The following is a 21,361-nucleotide window of genomic DNA, read 5'->3' on the forward strand; positions in this document are numbered from 1 at the left end:
CCCAGTGTTTTATTTGCCTGTTACTGTATTTAAATGTGTCACCTGCTGGTTTACAGCATCTTAAAATACTGATTTTTTTTTCCTTTATTGCAGAGAGTTAAGTCATGCAGTTGCAGACATATCGATACATGGCAACCTGTCATCAGTCCATTGCACTCTGGATTTGAACAAGTATAAGCTGATAAGGGGACTGCTGGAGAACAACCTTGGGGAGCCTATAGAAGAGTTCATGCGGCCTTATGACTTGCAGGATCCAAAAATTCATGTAAGAGGAACTCTATGCAGTAGAAATTCTGTCTTGAAATGTCAGGGGTATTTGTTTGGTCTTTGTGGCAGGCTTCTCACCTAAAACTTAAAAAAAGCACCCTAAATTTTAGAAACCACTTACCTGTTTTAATAATAGAAGGTACCAGAAATAGTTTGAAAGAATTGTTGGCTTTTGGGGGTTTTTTTAGGGAATAATGATGATGTTTTAAGAACAAAGAAACTCTAGAACAGTAGTGTGAAAACGGATTAACTTCAAGTTGAAGGCCACACCGTTGTGAAACGTAACTTTGACCCAGCAATGGTTAATGAAGCTCTTTGAAGGAGAAAGATACAGCAGCTCTTTGTCTGAAATAACAACATTTAGTTGAGAAATGAAAGTTAAACAGGTGGTTTTAAAAGGAATGTGGGTGTTTTCCACTTTCAGACAGTTCTGAGTGGAGAAGTGTATACTTCTATGTCATTCCTTATCGACATGGTTAATGTGAGCTTGGAACTCATGGATCCAAAAGGGAAGGATGGATGCAGCTCTTTAGCCAGGTATGAATTCTGTTGTTACTGAATACCTAATCCTGAATAATACGCTACTCTGAGAGACTGTAGGACAGGAGTTAACGTAATACATGAAAGTATGGTTTAATAATGCAATGAAACTGAATTTTTTAATCAGAGTCCAGATTGAGAGTTTCAGATGACCTGAAGGATGGAAGTGAATGGCACTGGTCAAAAGATACTGTGCCTTTTAAGTTGTCCTTCAAATCAGAGTTTAGTTTAGTTATCAGTTGACTTACCCAAGGCAAATGGAATTATATTTAAGAAAATGTTGAGAGAGAATCTTAAAAACCCCAGACTTCTGCTGTGTTGTTTTGTTGGGTTTTTTTAATCCAGAAGGTTCTGTATCAGTGGGAAATATTATTACCTACAGTATAGATCTACTCTCTGTCTCTGACATGAGGTGCAATTGTAGTTGGTTTAGAAAATATGTAAATGAAAGATATTGGCAGTATACTATGCACGTTTAAAACAAGGTACTTCTAGAAATTAATGAGCTACAGGACTCTTAAATACATTGTCTTGCTTTTTACTCTCCTAGGTTTGATTTCAAGAAATCCAAGTTGCTTTTTGAAAGCTCTTCAAATGGAACAAAGTCTGTAAATTTGGTTTCTCATTCCATGATGGCATTTGACACACGTTACGCTGGACAGAAGGTTGCTACGGGCACACCAAATGTATTCAACTGCATCTTTCAGTCATCAAAGAACACCAGTAGTCCAGGAGCAATCCAGATCGAATTGCACTTCAGGTTGGTAATCTTGGGATTTATGTGTTTGTTTTTAAATAATGACATACTTGATCAGGTTTGTCCTGTTCTTAATATAGCAGTTATTAATGTAGACAAAACTTCTGGCAATGTATTCAAATCTGAAGACTCTTTTGGGGTGGTCAGTGGTGCTCAATAGACTGAAATCTGCAGTTATTCATTATCTAAAGGTTGTTGGATTTTTTTTAATTCCCCCCCCCCATTACAGTAAACTTTAGGTTTTAATGTGTAGTAAATCAGATGAAGTTCTGGCCTACTAGAATCAGCAGTGCTTAAAGTCTGCCCTATCACTTACATGCTTGCATATTAAAAATAATATAATATGATTTTATATGTTTCACAAAAGCTTTTTCCCAGTAGATGTCACAGTTGCCTTTCTGAGAGAATCGATTAAGTACAGAAATGGCACCTCTTTCGCAAGACGGTTTCTACATTCACTTCTGTATTCTGTCCTACCCTGTTTGGTTTTCCTTATCCAGATCCCTTAGAATGCTTAAAGGCACAACAGTGGATATCTATTTTGTTCTAATTTGTTATTGAAACCAGGAATACATTGTCAGTATTTAACTGTAACAACATGGTGTTCTGTTGAAGGATGTTAACAAGCAAAGAAGAGGGGGAAGTGATATGGCTAGAGACATGGCTTTTGCCTTTTATCACTCTCACTTACCAAACGCAGTATTCTAACTCTTTTATAATACCTTCTGAAGCAGTTGCAGGAGTAGCATAAGAAAAAATCTGTGAACTATTTTAGTCCAGTAGAAAATCTTGGAAGACATTTGTTCATAAAAAAACAACCAAACAAACTTCAGGCAACTGAGAGAAATTTGTTGTAAAGTTTTAGAGAATGCCTGATGGGTTTGAGTACTTCATAAGTGTGTGTACAGAAAGGCACCCAAGATTTTTATTTGAATGGAACTAAAATGCAATAGGATTTAAAAAAAAACCAACAAAACAAAAACCAAACAAAAAACTGGAATGGTTTTGGTGTAACTGATGATCCAGTAACTGCCTAGATTGGAGGTTAGCTTACCTAGTACATCGTAATCTGGTTATGGGTGATAGTTTCAGAGATTTTCTTCCTAACTGTTATGTTTTTAAATTTTAACCACATAAGCATGTGTTAGGTTTTTACTGGTGAGAGTATCCCTGGCACTAGATGTAAGCTTTTGCAGAGCTCAGTGATAGTGTTATACTGGCTTGTGCCCTTTGGAAATCTCCTGGAGAGCCAGGGAGGGTTAAAGGCTTTTAGTGTGGGAAGCAGTGCAGGCAGGCTGCTTCTCACAAAGGAACCGCAGTCTTTAGAGATTTTATAGTTCAGAGTGTGGTGGGTATAAAATTGTTTCATGGTATTTAAGCATGTAGGTTTTTTCCCAGTTAGCATGACCAAATATAATTGGTATTCTATCTAGAGAATGAAACCAGTCTCTTTTATTCCCCCTAGCCAGATACTCAAAATGGGATGCTAAAAGTTCAGTGAGGCTGGCTAGCATTTTTTTTGGATGACAAAGCAGCTTCCTGTGCTGCAGAATGTTGTCAGGGTGTGAGAGGAAACACATTGTACATCTAATGCTTTAGAGGGATATGGAGCCAGGTCTGAATTTCACAGGCAGTATGTTAGGTTTGATACTGAACAGATGTAAAACAATACTAAAAAGATCAGTTTTAAAATTGCAGGCTTTGCAAAGTAACACTGATAATGTCAATGTATTAAAGGAACTTTTGTAAGTTAATTTCTTGTTGCATAGCTTTTCAGCGTATCTTTTGTATCATTAGAGCTTTGAATTCATGCAGTTAATATCTCTTGTGTTTCTGTGGGTGCAGTGACTTGATGTATTTCAATCTGTTTAAATATATATATGGTTTCCAAAGGCCAGACACTCTGTAAATTAAATATATCGCTACAAAGTTCCATGTAGTTCTTACTTGCTAAATACTGATAGTTTTCTCCACCATTTTAAATATATGCAAGTTCATATGTATCCTTCTCTCTTCCTAAAAGGTCTACAAAGGATTCCTCCAGTTTCACAGTTGTTCTGAACAATCTTCGTGTATTTCTGATCTTTGACTGGTTGTTACTTGTTCATGACTTCTTATATACCCCTGGAGATACCAAAAAGCGGGAAACTCACCATTCTTCCTGGCAGCGAACTTACAGCAGTGAGACAACTGTAGTTCCCAAAGCAGTGAAAAGTGGAGTAGTTACAAAGCGTTCATCACTGCATGTGTCTACAGAAAAACAACTGGAAGTAAAGGTTAATGTGACAGGTAAATGTATTCTTTCCTAGTGCCTTTCTTAGGAGCTTTTCTGATAAGAAGCCATGTGCTAGTGGAAAAACAGGTCAGTTAAAGGACCTGCTACAAATGCTTAAAATACCTTAGTGGTATTTCCAATTGCCTTGTTGATTATTTGACATTTTGTTTTGTTAAGGGACCGAATTTGTGGTTGTTGAAGACATGTCTTGTTTCGATACCAGTGCCATTATTTTGAAGGGGACAACCGTTCTCACTTATAAGCCCAAGTTGTTGGATCGTCCTTTCTCTGGTAGTTTGTTTGGCATTGAGGTAAGAAGAAATCAATTAGGTTTTGTAAAACACCTAAAATTAGAGGAGATTGTGAAGATACTTCACTATAAATATATATGATGACTTTTGAAATAGGAATTCTGAGTACGCAAAGTGACCTTGCATCCTCTTCAACAGAGCAGGACCAGAGTTGGAGTGCTGCAGCCAGCCTTGGGGAAACAGCGCTGAAGAAGCTGTGAATAAGTGAAGAGAGAGCAATAAGAGCATTCAGAATTGAGGGTTACGTAGTGTGTATAGGGAGAGTTTAAAAGACCTTGCTTGGAAGAAGAGGGTGGGCAGAGATAGAGTGGGGTTAAGTTTAGCATTAAAGGGAATATCTGGTTACATACCAGAATCTCTTTTCCAGAACTTACAGCACAGCTGGGCACTGGAAGAAATTGTCTGGAGAAGTTTTGGAATTTGCTGTCTTAAAGTTTGCTCTGTAAAAAGCAGTTTGTTCATGGCTATAGTCGTGTTTCGTGATAGTCTTTGATTCTGAGGTTCTTGCTAGACCTTTTCTCTCACTTCCTAATTTTTTTAAACCCATTTCTAATTTGTAGGTGTTTTCATGCCGGTTAGGAAATGAGCAAAAGACTGCACTGTCAATCATTGATCCAGTACAAATTCAGCTGGAGCTTGTTGGGAATGCTTCCTACCCGAGTGGTTCAGGTCTGTTGGATGCTTTCAATAGTGAGGATTTTCCTCCTGTTCTAGAGGTGAGATTAAATACCTGAATAAAACTGCATGCAATAGAGGATACTAGACCATGATCTTGCACAGACTACTTTCAAATGCATAAGAAAAGAGTAAGACAGATTTTTGCTCAAGTGGAAAAGGCAAAGAAGCAACCATGCAGAAAGTGCACTTAGTGGTAAGGAGCGAGGGATTTCTGGGATATATTATGGAGATTAGTAGTGGGGAAAAAAGTAGGCTGACATGTTAGATAGTTACTAATACCTGAAAGAAAAGGTTTTGTGGTCTGTATCTCAGTGCTTATTAGAGGGGAATCTTTTTTTACCATTATACCAAAGAATTTTTAATTTTTTTTTTTCGCTCACACAGTATCACAGTATCACAGTATGCTAGAGATTGGAAGGGACCTCGAAAGATCATCTATTCCAATCCCCCTGCTGGAGCAGGAACACCTAGATAATGTTACACAGGAATGTGTCCAGGCGGGTTTTGAATGTCCCCAGGGAAGGAGACTCCACAACCTCCCTGGGCAGCCTGTTCCACTGACACAAGCTTTTAGTTGTTAGTAAATAATAATAAGCTTGGTAATTTTATTACTGGAGGTTTAAAACAGTGTGGTCATCAGATTCTAATACTAAATTTTGTCTTCCTTTGTGAAAAATTTCGTTAATATTTGAAGCATACAAGAAAAATATGTAGAAAAGGGTAACTGAATCTTATTTTCTAATTTTCCATTTAGATTCACTTGCAAGCACTGGATATCAGACTGTCCTACAATGATGTTCAACTGTTCCTGGCAATTGCAAAGTCAATTCCTCGACAGACTAGTGCAGCTATGCCTGAGACAACTGCTGAAAATATTGCTAACCCTTCCAGTTCAGCACTGGTGAATGAAACTTCCTCCTTGACACATGAAAACAGAGATACATCCAAACGTGTGCTGGATCCTGTTCTTGGTATGTTTGTAACTGCTGGAGCGAAGTTTTTTTTATATCTGAAGGAGGTTTCCGCTGTGTGAAGCTAGACTCTATGCTTAACACAAAAGATGTTGATATCTTCATGTGTAAAGGCCTTCATTAATTTGAATTATCAACGATAACATTGTGATGATACTGTTTTAAAAAGTAGGGGGGGGGGGGTGTTTTATTTCTTTTTGCAGCATGACAGTGGGTTGTTTTACAGTTTATTTAGCATCGCTTGTCAGTGTAAATCATCATGGAGTACTTCATATGTAGCAATGATTTGAAGCGGGAGAGGGGCTACCTCTTCAAACACAGTAAACTGATCGTGAAGTGGAAAGCATCACAATTACTTGTTAACCTCTTTAGCAGTCTTTGACATGATTTTTTACAAACAAATTTACAAATACTGTGTGTGGTCAGAACCACTGTCTGACAATAGTGAGAACACACACTAGTGAAAAGGCTTCTTTGTTACTGCACTGGAGAGTCGTGTAGGGAGTTCCAGGTAATTATGTTCTGAATGAAGAGCTGGTTTACAAAATTGTAGTCCCAAGTTAAATTCATGGAGTGCATTGGCTTCCTGTAGGAGAATAAAAATAGCTCATGTACTCCAGAATATCAGCATACCAGGTTGGGGGGTTCTGTTTTAGCTTTATTTTTTCAAAGCAGTACTGACTCATATGCTTTTTCTACAATTGTAATCTTCTACAAACTACCCCTATTTTTCATACAGATGTAGCTTGATTTTAGAAATGAGCACCAGTAGATAACTGTCATGGATTTATGGTTATTTAATTGTTCAATTACAGAGGTGCAGCTGGCTCGGCTCCAGGAGTTGGGATTCAGTATGGAAGACTGTCGTAAAGCTCTTTTGATCTGCCAAGGTAACTTCAAATAACAGGCCTTGCAGACTGCCTAACTTCCAACTAAGTAAAAACTTTCAGACTGTAAAGTAGCTGACGCACAGGCAGTATTTCCTTCTCCTGTTTACTTTGGCTGTGTGTTGGCATGTAATCTTAAGCATTTTCATTTTTCCATTCTATTGCTGTGTAGAACCTACACCTGAAGGATTCTTCTTACTTTTGGGATGTCATATTGTCGTGGTTTAAACCCAGTCAGGGAGCTCGTTCACTCACTTCCCCCCACTTCTTGCTTCCCCCTACTCCCAGAGGGACGGAGAGTCAAAAAGAATGCAACTCCCACGGGTTGAGATAACAACAGTTTAGTAACTAAGGTATAACACAAATCACTACTGCTACCACCAGTGATAATAATGACAAAGGAAATAACAAGGGAAGAGAATACAACACCTCACCACCAGCCAACTGATAACTCACAACCCCCAGCCTGACCAAACACCCACTGATACCTCCTCCAACCCCACAGTCCCAGCCCTTCTGGCTCACTCCCAATTACATACTGGGCATGATGTGCTGTGGTATGGAATACCTCTTTGGCTAGCTTGGATCAGGTGTCCTGTCTCTGCTTCCTCCTGGCTTCCCTTCCTCCCTGGCAGAGCATGAGGCTCGCAAAGTCCTTGGCCAAACCAAAACATCCTTGTTATCAGCTCTGTTCCTGAGTTGAAAGTCAAAACACTGCACTGCACCAGCTACCAAGAAGAAGAAAAATGACTGGTACTGCTGAACCCAGGACACCTATGTGGAGTGTTACAGTGTATTTTTGTCTGGGGGTTGGATTGTTGTTTTGGGGCTTTGGGTTTGTTTTTTTTCTTTTATGGTATACCTATTTCTTGCTATCATCCTCCTCTTTCTCCTTAGAGCATGTGTTTTCATCTCTCCTTTCTGAATTATATATTTTATCTATTTCTACATGTAATACATGAAAAGAGATGGAGCTTTAGCACAAGTGACTTTAGCACTGTCATGTTTCCCACCTTGTTTATAGGCATTCATAGTATTAATATAGCTTTATATTATGTTGCCACTCAGTGTGCAAACTTGAAAACACATTTCTTCTTGTTAGCAAATACTAATGTATTTGTAATCTTCTCATATTTATGTTAGTATGTAGAAGACATTCAGGGTACTGCTGGTGTCTTGCTATACTTCTGAAGAGAGAAGGAATTAGTTTGCTTACATATATTTTTTAAATACATTTTGTTGATAATGTCGATGATGATGGATGGCTTGTTTGGTTTTGTCTAAGGTGACTTGAAAAAAGCCGCCACTTGGTTATTTAAGAATGCTGAACCTTTGAAATCAGTTTCCCAGACCTCTTCTGGTCGAGATAGCCTGGGGATTTTGCCTTTTCAGTTCATCTCTGGAGTGGAAATAAAAGCAGAAATTATATGCATTTGCTTTATTGATGACTGCATGGACTGTGATGTTCCCCTTGCTGAGTTAACCTTTTCACGTAAGTATCTTGTTTTGCTGAGTGAGCTGCATAAAATTACTGCCAGTTACTGTGTATGTTCAGCATCATGCTTTAGTTTCTTAAGGCTCATGAAATTTTAACAGATGGTATTTTGGTGGTGGTGGTTGAGGAGGGAGGGGGGGTTGTTTGTTTTTAGTTTTTGTTTGTTTGAAGTTTTGTGTTTAAGAAGATTACAGTCTTTGTAGTGGTAAGTTTCTGGTTTCAGAACATAACAAATGGAATCTGTCCTGAGCATGTTGTAAAACATTGCTCTCTGTAAATGTTATTTGAAGCATATTGTGATACACTTTTTGTACCATTTAAATTTAAAAGGCAATATAAAACCTTCCATAGCTTGCTTAACAGTTCATGAAATTGGGAAATTTGATTGTTTTGCATTAGTGTAATATTCACTGTTTTTTTGCAGGTTTGAATTTCCTCCAGCATTTGAGAGCCAACCCCGAAGGTTATGCTCGTTTTACCCTCTCTGGAGATTATTACAATCGTGAGCTTTCAGGTGAAATACTGGGGGGTTTGTTGTTTTCTTTAGTTCAGGAAAACAGCCTTGCCTACTGCAGTAGCCTGAACTTCACCCAACATGCAGTGCATGTAAGGGAATGTGAAGGGTTGAATTTTGTGATAGTATGTGTGTGTGTGTGAGAACATGGGATCCTAGACAAAATATCCTGACTTGGTATCAGATGAAGGGATGTGAAAAGTAGGGAGATTGCTGATATGAAAGTTCATAGAATCGCAGACTGGTTTGGGCTGGAAGGGACCTTAAAGATCATCTCATTCCAACCCTCTGCCATGGGCAGGAATACCTTCCACTAGACCAGGCTGCTTCAAGCCCCATCCAACCTGGCTTTGAAAGTTGCACTGGAGTTTTCAAATGTAATGGCATAAAAAGGTTATCCCGGAACATGACAGTTGGGTAACTAGCTGTCTCTGCATTCACTTCTCTTTTTTAGTACTTAATTGTTTTGATGCATTCAGTTTGTTACTTATTTCAGGAAGGAAAAGCTGTGAGGGTAGGTGAAGAGGCTGAAGAGGTGAATAGGCTGAAGACAATGGATTAATATAAGACCATCATAATTTATATTTTACATATAAACCAGCAAGTTATGCCTCAATACTGGTCAGGCACAAAAGAAATAATCTGGTTACATGTTTTCTCTGGAGAAACTAAATTTTCTGTTATAAAATTGGTGGCAACCACCTCAGGAATAATCTATCAGTAACTAAGTTACTGAGGGTTTTTTTGTGTTTAAAAATACATAGGATGGGGGATTTTAAATAGCTTTTAGACCTTTGTGATACTGAATGTATAGCCAAATGGCCAACTTAGGTATAATTGTGTTAAAATCATTTTGAAAACTATGTCAGAGAACCTAGTTTCAGTTAACTTCAGTACAAAGCTGTAATTGCCTTCTAATGCTTTGCTTGGAATTAAGATATTTCCAGAAGACCCAACATCCATTAAACACTGGTTCAAGTGGAGGAGCTGGAGCAACTTTGTATTAACTATAGGCTTACAAGTTCATCTTGAATGCAGATTGAAAGGGATCTCATTATTTGCATTATTAAAAAGTTAGGTATGTAAACATTATTAGAAAGTTATTATTAAAAAGTTGCATTATTAAAAAGTTAGGTATGTAAACAGCATTCCAATTTGGCATTCAAATGTGTAATACATGTGACTGTTTCTGTTCATACTCAGGCTGGGAGCCATTTATTGAGCCTTGGCAGTGTTCAGTTTCTTGGCAACAGCAAGCTTCGAGCCGCCTCCACCCTTCCCGACTGAAGCTGGAAGTAAAGGCTGAACACCGTCTGGATATAAACATTACCTCTGTCTTCATGGGTATGCATGAATATTCCCTGAGAGCATCACTGTAGAGTCTAGTTCTCAGTGTTTCAGTGTACTGAAAATGACAGGCACTTCTGATTGCTGGTGTCCCAGAGATGGAGGGAGGGAGATTTTTGATGCCAGTTCCTACATACTTCCCATGATATTGTACACAGGTGTGCATTTAGGCAGCCTGTATTTTATCAGATATTGAGGAAGTGAAAAGAAATGAGCTGCATATTTTAGAGGATGGTAGGAATTCTTTCTTTGGTCATAGGAATTCTATCAAATTCCTATGCCACTTGAAATTTAGTTTTAATCAGAAGCAGACTTTCATCTAAAGCTTTCCCTGCTTTACAATACTTAAAAATACTTTTTTGAGCACAACTCATTTTTCAACACCTTGACAGGTGTAGTGGGTAGCTACTCATTTCAATTTTGTGGTCTCTGAAAACCTGAACTGTCAATTCCCACCTCAGGAAATCAAAATATTTTGTTCATCATTAACCCAAACTTCATGTAAGCTTCTGTATTGTGAGCCTATGATGGTGTGCATTTCCCAGAAAGATCATTGCTTATTCTGTATGGAAATCTGAATGTAATCTGACATAATAAGAAAAATGTCAATGTCTGAGCTTGCAAATGTAACAGAAGAGCATTCCTTGATCTTTGACTGTTCCTTCCTTTCTCCTGCAATCCTGTGGCAGAAAGAGGGAGACAAGGTGGGAGGGAAAGAAGCAAGTCAAAGATTCCTAAGAGTTCCCATCATGCTTTTTAATACTAGTGACAACAAGTAGTAAGACTAGTTTATGATTAAAACTGTGCAGAGGACTCTCTTGGTTTCTATATGTTTATTTAGGCAGGAATGTGCAGGTAATAAATCAGAATATAAATCAGAAAATAAATCAAAAATAAATCAGAAACTACTTCTACCGTGAAAGTATTTAAGGTTAATTGCCTTCTCAGAGAGAGCTCTCAGACTGCCACAGGAGTGTCTTGAGAACATGGAATTCCACTGAAAGTTTTAAAAAAGGAAAAAAAATCTTAAGAATATAAAAATATTTGGCTTTGAAGACTCTGCTGTGATTGCTTGTTTGGTTTTGACTTGTGTAAGTGGCTCATAGAAAAAGCAGTGAAATACAACTTCTGCCATTAAAGTGAAGTTTCTTCAGTGTTAAGAATGTAACATGCTTTTCAATTGCTTTGTTTACTGCCACCTTGGAGACATACACTGTCTATGCTTATATTCCTCTAGAGCAGTACACGTGTACCAAACAGTCCTGGATGGAAGATTACTGTAAACAGGACAAAGAGGTGAATGAAATCAGTACAGAAGACTGGATGGATTCTTCGGTGGATCCACCATGTTTTGGGCAGAGTATGATCCTTATTAATCACACTTTATTAGAAACAGTCCTGACATACACAGTAATCTGTCTAATGTATTACAGAGATAAATATTTGGTGTTCACAGCATACAATGAATAGTTAATGATATTTGGCAAAAGACAAAAAAGCTATTTTCTGTTCAATTGTGTTCCATCTTTAAAACAAAAAACCTTTCTGGCTACTTAGCCTTGGGTGAGAACTTTGCATGGCTACTTCTGCTTCCTTTTTTCCTCACACTTTCTCAGCTAATGAGTGACTACCCTGTCAAGGCTTAAATTGAGTGTTGACTTTAGGGCGTGTACGGTTCAGAGGTTATCTTTTCCTTTCTGTACCCCCAAAGACCTGCACGACTGAATATCTGGAAAAAATGCTGTTATATTCATGAAATAATTCTCTAAGTAATAGCTCTTGATATGTGGCAGGTCTTTTCAGCTTCTTTCTCCCAGTGTTACTTCTGGAAGAAATTTCTGCAATTTAAATGCCAACTTAGTGTAAGCACAAGGGTAGAGACTCGCACACTGACTGCATGATGCCAACTGTCTTATCTCTTTCCTGATGCATGATAGGGAAGAATCTACCTGTTATAGGCGGTTTTTCTTACATGCTAACTTTGTCTTTCCTCTCTGCCAGGCCTTCCTCTTGTCTACCTTAGAACTAGGAGTACAGCCAGTTTGACTAACCTAGAGCATCAGATCTATGCTAGAGGTACTGTATAGCACAGAGAGACAAAAAGGTTATTTTTTCTTCTTTGGAAGTCTCTTGTACAATAAATCCTGTGTTGTATTTGTGACTAGCTGATCGATTGGCTTCTATATTTAAAAAAAAAAACAGATGTACGAAACCCCAAAACCAAACAACGTAACTGCTAGTTGGCTTTTAAGCAGCTTAACTTAGAATTTCATGCTGTCTTTCTATTCCTTCAGGAAAGAAGGGAGAGGTATAACTAGTCCTGAATTGACTGTCTTTCTGAGGAACATTATAAGAATTATTGACTGGTCAGCATCACTTTTCTAGAGAGACAATATAGTATGATTAAAAACAGTGTCATAAAATCACAAGGTTTTATTTTATATTCAGAAATTACCCAGCAGTATGTTCAATATTGATACTTATGCTTGATTCACCATGTTTATTTAGCAACTTAAAACTTTTAATATGCCTTCAGAAGGGACAGTCTGTTTTCAATAAGCCTTCAGAGTAAGGCATTCCTAATAAATACCTGGTTAATTTTGTTCTATATTTGACATTATGGTCTTCAGCCAAAACCATGCAGTTTAAAGTAAGATTTCTAAGAAATTTTTGACGTTGTGGAAGACCAGAAAGCATACTTGATGAATATGTTGCCCCTGAAGAAAAGTTGCTGCATGGGAGGACAGAAAGAATTCTATAAATCTACATCTGTGGCTTGTTAGACTGCCCCTTAGGAACATTTTCTCTGAGTGGTTGCAGGCAGTTCATAGACATTTAAAAAAAAAAACAAAATGGGAAATGATAGAAGGGTTTATTTTTCTGAGGTATTTTTCAGGAAGGATTTTCTTTGTGAAATCAAATGGACAATACAAACTTCAATATTTATTCATTGGCTTTTAGTGGCTGTTACAACTGAATTACTAAATGAATTATGAAAAAAACCCTCCTTTTAATGATAATATTTATTTTCAGGAAATAATCTCAAAATGCAAGTTTTACATTATGTTTTCTTTGGAAATTCAGGCCATGGTCCCAACAATTCTTTTTTAAAAGTCTCAATAAATTGGCAGTTGATTAAATGCCAAACTAAAAGTCCATTTGGTTTCTGATCTGTAATTTTGTAGAACCTGGGCTAGCCAAAAAGATGGTACAAAGCCAAGCTCAACACTGAAAAGATTTGTTTTATTTGCAATTGGCAACAACCAGTTTTCATTTTCAAGAATTCCATCTTCGCGACATTTAACTGGAAAGAACTTTCCTGTAAGCTTCAGAGAGATCAGATTTAAGTCTCCACTTGCAGTTTAAATTATACAGGAATTTGCTGTCATCTATTTAGAAGAAAGTTGTATATGATCATCAGTAACTCCTTCAAAACCGTACCTACCCACTACCCCTTCTTGCCTCTGTAGACCTGTGCTTAAGTTACTAGTTAGACATATGGTGGGATGGATGTGTTTCAAAACATGAAGTACTTGAACTTGTTATCAGTCAGCCTCTGGGATGACTGCAGATAAATTCTGTGGAATAGATTTAATTTCTGTCTTGCCTTTAGTTTAAGCAGCTGATTTATTGTGTGAGACTTCTTTCTACTTCTGTCATTCAAAAGGATGTATGTACTTAAGTAGCAACCATTTATCTTCCTTTTTAAGTAAGTAACTAGAATTTGATAGGCTTTTTTTTTTTTATCCTGTCCAAACACAGTAAGTATTTTCACAGATACAATGTACTGCAGTACAGAAGATGAGAGCAACACTTATGTGCTTGTTAGTATAGTAATGCATACTTGGAAGAAGTCAAGCATGATAGGTGAAGTTTCTTCTTCTGGGGTTTTGCTGTCCCAGCATTTTAACAAAGCCAGATAACCTTTTGGTTGCATCAAATTATTTTTCATACTTCTTTTTAGTAGGAATTTTTGTGGATAGGGAAATACTGCTACTTGTTCAGTCTTTGAGGATAAAAGTCACATTTAAAGGGGATAGCAGATAGTCCTGTATTTGTCATGTTGAATAGAGCATTATACATTTTATTAATCATAAATGAATATGCGTTTAGTACTTTATGAGCCTTTGGATGTACCTGAAAAGTTACTGCTTATGATTGGGTTTTTAGTTAGGTTTTCCACATGTTAGAACTGGAATCACTGTGTTTTAAAAGACTTCATCTGAAGAAACAAAAGAATATTTAGATTAAGCTCAGCTCCCAACAGGGGTGGTGTAGGGGAAGATATTGCTTTGTACCATTTTTGTAATACTTACTACATTTTAACAATCTGTTATCCTGATTCTTTGATCTGTTTTTCTTTAGTTAGTGCAGGTTGTGGTTCTGCAGCAGTTGTGACTCATCCTACACTGACATCTGATGAATGCTTCTCTCCTACGCATTTAGACAAATCTTTATTCTGTTTTATAGCTGAAATGAAGACTCCAAAATGCAGGCAGCCGTTTGTCCCATTTGCTCTAAGAAATCATACCGGATGCACGCTCTGGTTTGCCACCCTAACTACAACTCCTACCAGGTAAGAAGCTGTTATGGTATCACTGTGACTGTCTGGTTTCTCTCCCATGTCAGCCAAACCATAATGTTTTCAGTACTTTAGTTTTCTTCACGAGAAACATAGGCAACTCCTAGTCTTTCTTAATTAAGAGCCTTTTCTTTGGCAATAAAATAGCTTTACAGCTAAAAAGATTATCTTTTTTCAAGAGTCTCAGCAGAGTTAAAAAACCCATCAGAGACATTTGTAGAATCATGGAATAGTTAAGGTTGGATAAGATCTAGTTCCAACCTCCCTGCTATGGGCAGGAAAGCCTCACACTAGACCATGTCACCCAAAGCTCTGTCCAGCCTGGCCTTAAACACTGCCAGGGATGGAGCATTTGCCACTTCCCTGGTCACCCTGTGCCAGTGCCTCACCACCCTCACAGGGAAGATCTTCGTCCTTATATCCAACCTGAACTTCCCCCATTTCAGTTTGAACCCATCACCCCTTATCCTATTGCTACAGTCCTTCTCCAGCATCCTTGTAGGCCACCTTCAGATAATATAAGCCCCCTTCATGGTATATATGTGTTTACTGCAGGAATGTATAGACTGAGGCAGACTAAAAAACACTTGTTACTTGAAGTCGTTTCTTTGTCAGTTTTTGAAATGATGTGATTGTCTTCTCAGGGCTGCCCTGTCTCACAGTGGGAGTCCAGGTGTGGTTCCTGAGGAAAACGGGACGTTGCTGGATGATGCCCACAATGTCAGTGAATGGCAAGAAGTTATTACTGGGCAAGAGATTCCATTTGAATTTGAAGCTAGAGGAAAACTCAGACACAGGTGAAGTGACCAGGCTGTGAGATGTGTTTTGGCACACTCACGTATGAAATATATAGGATCATAGTTGTTGAGGACACTAGCAGATGTTAAATAAAAAGCAGATACTTTTTAAATCTCCTGTTAATATTTTGGTTTTAATAAAACTCACAGAGTGAAATTATTAGTTGTCTAGAAACCAGCATATATTGCTATTGGTGGCAGCTGTTCTAGATATGAGTTGGATCATCATAAGCTTTTGGAGAGACTTACGGGCCTCAATTACAAATCCTGTGTACTTTATTCTAAATGGGGGGTAGTGGGCACATTGGTTGTTTGAGCACTGGTGTTGTCAGTGTTAAGAACTAGAAGAACATGTTAGCAAATATGTAGCATGCTTTTATTTTTGCTTACATGGTAGTTGTACTTCTGTATGATGGCTAGGGAAGGTTGAACAGATGTAAAATCATGTCTTGATCCATGAGATAGAAAATCTCTTGAGACTTTTTTTTTTTTTAACACTTCAGGGAGATTCCTTTTTTTGGAATCTAGGGGATATTCTTGAACTGTTTGATGCATAATAATGCTTAATAGTAATTTAACTTGATCTGGCTTGATAGGCACACTCACAATCTAAGAATTCACCAGTTGCAAGTGAGAGTGAATGGCTGGGAAGAAGTCAGTCCAGTGTCTGTAGATAAAGTTGGAACATTTTTCCGATATGCTGCACCAGATAAGAACTCATCCTCTTCTACTGTAAGTTCTGATTTTGAGTGCTAGTTTTAAAAGAATATGTGATCTGGGAGTAAAGATGTCTCCAAGATTTTGATCTTAAAGCAGCTGCTGTACGAGATGGTCCTCTTCCCAGTTAGCTTGGGTTGGAACAGTTTGGAGATGCTGTGTTCCTAACTGGCAGTTTTATGCATAACAAAAACACAGAGTAGTTGGTGGTTAGTCTATGCTTTGCAGTCAGAGCTCCCAGTGATGCACTAATATGTTAGTATCATGAACTCGTGGAGACTGAGTTTTAATTCAGCAGCTATTTTTATTTCTTCTACTGCAGGAATGCTTTTCATGTGTTTAATTTACTTGAGATAAATAAGACTGGCAATTTCCTGTAAGCCTAGAGATTGTTGAAATATGTGGCTGCTTAGACAAAATATACTTATTGTGAAGGAAAAATGCAGGTGTAATAATCAGAAGGCTGGCAGTTGGTGGTTCAGGCTCAGTGATCAAAATGATCTCATGGATTGCAAAACTATTTAAGTTTTGAGCTCAGCTACTGAAAATTGTTGAGCACTGGAGAAGTTGGAAGTGGAGATCTTTTGGGTATAAAATAGGATTAGAGTTTAGTTTCATGAAACTACTGACAAGAGCCAGTAGTCTCTCCTTTGAATCAGAAATTTCTGATGCTTTCATATGGAATCATAAAAAGCGTCATCTGTCTTTTGATTAATTTGATTATTGAAGGGAAAGGATGCAAATTAACGAGAATTGCTGTTCAGAAACATCTTCTGTAGCTTCTTTCTTGTTTTTCAACAAGCCTTCTTTCTTCAGTTCTTTTCAAAGCAGTATTACAAACAGGTTTTGCTAATAGATTTCTGAAATGTTTTCCAAACTGTATTGAAGATCAGCTCAACAAAAAGCGATAAAAATACTCAGTTTATTCTTCTGTATTAATGTTCTATATTACAACTGAGGGTAATAGCTGAAAAGTTGAACAACTTACTTTCTTGTTTACTGTTTTCCCAGCTTGGAAGCCCAATAAGTAGAACAAATATAATACATCCGCAAGTCTATGTGAGTATATATTTTTATTATTTAAGAGCTACTTAAATAAGACTAGCATAATTCTACAGTGAGTTGGCTTTTCCAACCTTCTAGAACCTAATCAAAAGTGGAAGTCAGGCAAACAGAATGAACTTTCAAATCAGTATGTGAATTCCAGCATGGGAGCCCATATAAAATGTGGGTTTCAGGATATAAGTGGACTTGTTTAATGTAGGAGATAGAGCACCTCAGTAGGAAGGCAGCTAAGAGTGAAGGAAGTATGAATATTCTAAGGAAGCTTCACCTTATTTATTTTAGTTTTGACAGACAGGAATGATGAGTGGCTCATATTAGGCTTGGAGTTCAAAATCCATGAATTTATGTAATAATGTAATAGAGAATGTAAAAAGTGTTCTTTTAGGGTCTATATTGCTCTTATTTAAACTTGCATCATTCTGAAAATGATGATGGAGTTACTAGTACATAGAATTACATTTTTTAGTTAATTTTATTGTGTTTTGAGGAGGAGGTACAGGATTATAAATCATTATTATCAAACCATGTATACCTTAGGTGTTGCACATGGTTGCACTCAGTTGGCAAGTTTTTACTCCAGCAGTTACTGCTTCAAAACTGAGGCGTCCCTCTTAGAATCACAGAATCACAGAATAGTAAGAGTTGGAAAAGACCTTAAGATCATCTAGTTCCAGCCCTCCTGCCATGGGCAGGGACACCTCACACTAAACCATGTTACCCAAGGCTCTGTCCAACCTGGCCTTGAACACCACCAGGGATGGAGCATTCACAACTTCCTTGGGCAACCCATTATCTCTTCTAGATATAATCATTACCTGAGCTTTTTAATGCTTTTAAATATCTTCCAGTTTTCTTCATTGCCTCCAGTTCGTGTTGTATTTGAAGTTACCATGGAAGGTAGTGCTCGGAAAGTGATAACAGTCCGCTCAGCCTTGATGGTGAAGAACAAGCTGGAAACACCAATGGAACTAAGGCTGGACAGTCCGTCTGCTCCTGACAGTAAGTGTTGTATATTTCTTACATACTGTGGGGAATCTTTAGCTTCTCCAAAAAAAAAATTCACCCGTCTATACAAAGTAGCCCTCCCTGGAGGGGAAGTTGGTAATATTAAGAAGAAAATAATCAGCAAAGTAACCCAGAGAACCCGCTAGGAATTTTGCTTATTGTTCAGGTAAATGGAGAAAGCTGGGACTCTGCAAAGACTGAATCTTACTTCTGTATGTGGTATGTTGTATCTTTTAGCAGCAGTCTAGAAGACTTGGGGAATTAGCATGCAAAGGAGCAGTCTAAAAATGTAGCGATAAGTTCATGATGTACACAAAATGTAATGAATAAGGTCCTTTTGAAATAAGCATTTTCACTAAAGCATCCAATCAAGAATTTGAATTCTAGCAGTTTTGTCTGGCTCCTGTCTGAGATTTACACACCTAAGTTTGTCTGCTGTCAGATTATTAATAGGACTTGAAACAACAGATTGGGGTTTGAAACAAACATAAAGTACCTGGTGTTTTATGCTAAATCAAACCAGGTTGCTTCAAAAATTTCGGACTTACTATATGAAAAACTGTATGGTTTCCAGTTAAAGGGCCTGTTTAAATATGTATGTTTTCTTCTCTGGTTGCAGAACCTGTAGTTCTTCCAGCAGTTATGCCAGGAGATTCCTTTGCAATTCCATTACATCTTACATCTTGGCGTTTGCAAGCCAGGCCAAAAGGAATGGGAGTCTTTTTCTGTAAGGCTCCAATTCACTGGACTAATGTTCAGAAGACAGCAGAGGTCTGTAGCAGCAAGCAAGAGTGTCATTCAATGGAGTCTGAAAACAGCCGTTTTTTCAGGTAATTAAGACCTGATTGTTTTTCTGTATTATCTGCTTCTAATAAATGAAATCATGTGAAAGTAACCAACAGGGAAGATCCTTTAGAGATGAAAGCTGCTGCAGTTTAATGGGATGTTTTGTTTGGTTTTTTGACAAATGAGAAAGCACTGAAGTATAACTGCTGAGTTTCTGCCGGGCTCCTTGAAGCCCCTTTGACAGTGCCATTAGTCTGAGAACACAAAGTAAGCACAATATTTATATTTATTGTAAAAAGGAAAAGGTTAGGAAACAGAATGTGTACTGCTGTTAAATTATCTAGTCTGTCTCACTGAGGATAATGGTGGTTTGCCATGGTGCGGTCCCAAATACCCGTCCTTTGTCATGAATATCCTGTGCTCTGTTCTAAGCTCCAGAATGTCATTGCATGGTGAGGACTTTAATGGAATTTTGTAGTTATGTGGTATGATGGATTTAGGGATGCTCATAATTTAGGAAATACAAGAATAGAGATTGTGGAAGTTGTTTCAGGAAAAGACCTTTACATAATGTTTATAGGTACTGCTGTGTGTTAGTTCTGTAGTTCATTTCTTAATCTGCTGGTTTTGAATGTATCACAGGGAGGAAAATTAGCAAATTATTTAAAATGGAGGCTTACTTACTCATTATTTTACCTCAAGTAATGAAAAACTAAGCATCAGGTAGCCAAATCAAGGATACATCTACTGGGAAGGAGGACATGTTAGAATCATAGAATCATAGAATGGTTAGGGTTGAAAAGGACCTTTGGATCATCTAGTTCCAACCCCCCTGCAATGGGCAGGGACACCTCACACTAAACCATCTCACCCAAGGCTTCGTCCAACCTTGTCTTGAACACTGCCAGGGATGGAGCATTCACAACCTCCCTTGGCAACCTATTCCAGTGCCTCACCACCCTAACAGGAAAGAATTTCCTCCTTATATCCAATCTAAACTTCCCCTGTTTAAGTTTGAACCCGTTACTCCTTGTCCTGTCACAACAGTCCCTAATGAAGAGTCCACCCCCAGCATCTCTATAGGCCCCCTTCAGATACTGGAAGGCTGCTATGAGGTCTCCACACAGCCTTTTCCTCTCCAGGCTGAACAGCCCTGACTTTCTCATCCTGGCTCCATACAGGAGGTGCTCCAGTCCCCTGATTATCCTTGTGGCCCTTCTCTGGACTTGTTCCAACAGTTCCATGTCCTTTTTATGTTGAGGACACCAGAACTGCACACAGTGCTCCAGGTGAGGTCTCACAAGAGCAGAGTAGAGGGGCAGGATCACCTCCTTCGACCTGCTGGTCATGCTCCTTTGGATGCAGCCCAGGATACGGTTGGCTTTCTGGGCTGTGAGCGCACACTGCCTGCTCATGTTCATTTTCTCATCGACCAACACCCCCAAGTCCTTCTCTGCAGGGCTGCTTTGAATCTCTTCTCTGCCCAACCTGTAGCTGTGCCTGGGATTGCTCCGACCCAGGTGTAGGACCTTGCGCTTGTCATGGTTAAACTCCATAAGGTTGGCATCAGCCCACCTCACAAGTGTGTCAGGGTCCCTCTGGATGGCATTCCTTCCCTCCAGGGTATCAACCGAACCACACAGCTGTGTCATCGGCAAACTTGCTGAGGGTGCACTCAATCCCACTGTCCATGTCAGCGACGAAGATGTTAAGCAAGACCGGTCATGTATGCTTAAGAACATGATTATACTCTAATAGCTAAAATCTATTTAGTGATGCTTGATAACATGTTTTTTTCAAATTTATGAAAGTTGGTAATCTGTAAATGCAATTTTCTGTTAAGTTTTTCAGTGACTAAATTAATTATTTTGATTAAAACCAGAAAACTCCCATTGTCTTAATGTTAGGAATAAATACAAAATACTTTATAATGAAACTCCAAAGTGCTTAGGTGGAGAACAATTCTAAATGATGGTTTTGCTGTCACTCCTGAAAGTACAACATAATGTGGGATCCAGTGCAGTACACAAAGACAGGGTTCAATTATTCTGTCAAGTTCATTGACTTCTCACATGTGTTTGCCTTCACAGGTTTTGTGTGGCTATAAAGAAAGAAAATTATCCAGATTACATGCCTTCCAACATATTTTCTGACAGTGCTAAACAGATCTTCAGGCAGCCTGGGCATACTATTTATCTATTGCCAACGGTGGTAATCTGCAACTTGCTGCCTTGTGAACTTGAGTTCTACGTTAAAGGAACACCGATTAAAGGGACATTAAAACCTGGCAAAGAGGCAGCATTGCACACAGCTGATACATCTCAGAACATTGAGCTTGGTAAGGTTCTTTTCAGATCCCACTTTCAG

General features: G+C 38.3%; 1 protein-coding gene across 9 annotated transcripts in view; it reads left to right on the plus strand.

The window, feature by feature from the left end:
* Window positions 1–21,361, plus strand: part of VPS13D (vacuolar protein sorting 13 homolog D) — a 102,020-nt gene that overhangs the window by 26,077 nt on the left and 54,582 nt on the right. For 7 of the 9 annotated variants that reach the window (XR_008974193.1, XM_057424198.1, XM_057424191.1 and 4 more), the window contains 20 exons: window positions 94–265; window positions 692–804; window positions 1,358–1,567; window positions 3,588–3,853; window positions 4,017–4,150; window positions 4,711–4,866; window positions 5,583–5,799; window positions 6,615–6,689; window positions 7,972–8,178; window positions 8,606–8,695; window positions 9,899–10,039; window positions 11,280–11,402; window positions 12,044–12,118; window positions 14,513–14,618; window positions 15,269–15,421; window positions 16,018–16,153; window positions 17,150–17,197; window positions 18,052–18,202; window positions 18,828–19,038; window positions 21,085–21,332. Coding sequence is in view for 8 of the 9 variants with exons in the window: in XM_057424198.1 (XP_057280181.1) it covers window positions 94–265; window positions 692–804; window positions 1,358–1,567; window positions 3,588–3,853; window positions 4,017–4,150; window positions 4,711–4,866; window positions 5,583–5,799; window positions 6,615–6,689; window positions 7,972–8,178; window positions 8,606–8,695; window positions 9,899–10,039; window positions 11,280–11,402; window positions 12,044–12,118; window positions 14,513–14,618; window positions 15,269–15,421; window positions 16,018–16,153; window positions 17,150–17,197; window positions 18,052–18,202; window positions 18,828–19,038; window positions 21,085–21,332 (3,032 nt within the window). In the remaining variant the exon portion in view is untranslated. The remainder of the gene's footprint in view (window positions 1–93; window positions 266–691; window positions 805–1,357; window positions 1,568–3,587; window positions 3,854–4,016; window positions 4,151–4,710; window positions 4,867–5,582; window positions 5,800–6,614; window positions 6,690–7,971; window positions 8,179–8,605; window positions 8,696–9,898; window positions 10,040–11,279; window positions 11,403–12,043; window positions 12,119–14,512; window positions 14,619–15,268; window positions 15,422–16,017; window positions 16,154–17,149; window positions 17,198–18,051; window positions 18,203–18,827; window positions 19,039–21,084; window positions 21,333–21,361) is intronic. The other 2 variants (XM_057424193.1, XM_057424194.1) reach the window with 1 other exon arrangement.

This window comes from Pezoporus wallicus, unplaced genomic scaffold (assembly GCF_028554395.1).
Source record: "Pezoporus wallicus isolate ANWC-B61680 ecotype Strahan unplaced genomic scaffold, APGP_CSIRO_Pwel_v1 contig_11175, whole genome shotgun sequence".
Classification (NCBI taxonomy): domain Eukaryota; kingdom Metazoa; phylum Chordata; class Aves; order Psittaciformes; family Psittacidae; genus Pezoporus; species Pezoporus wallicus.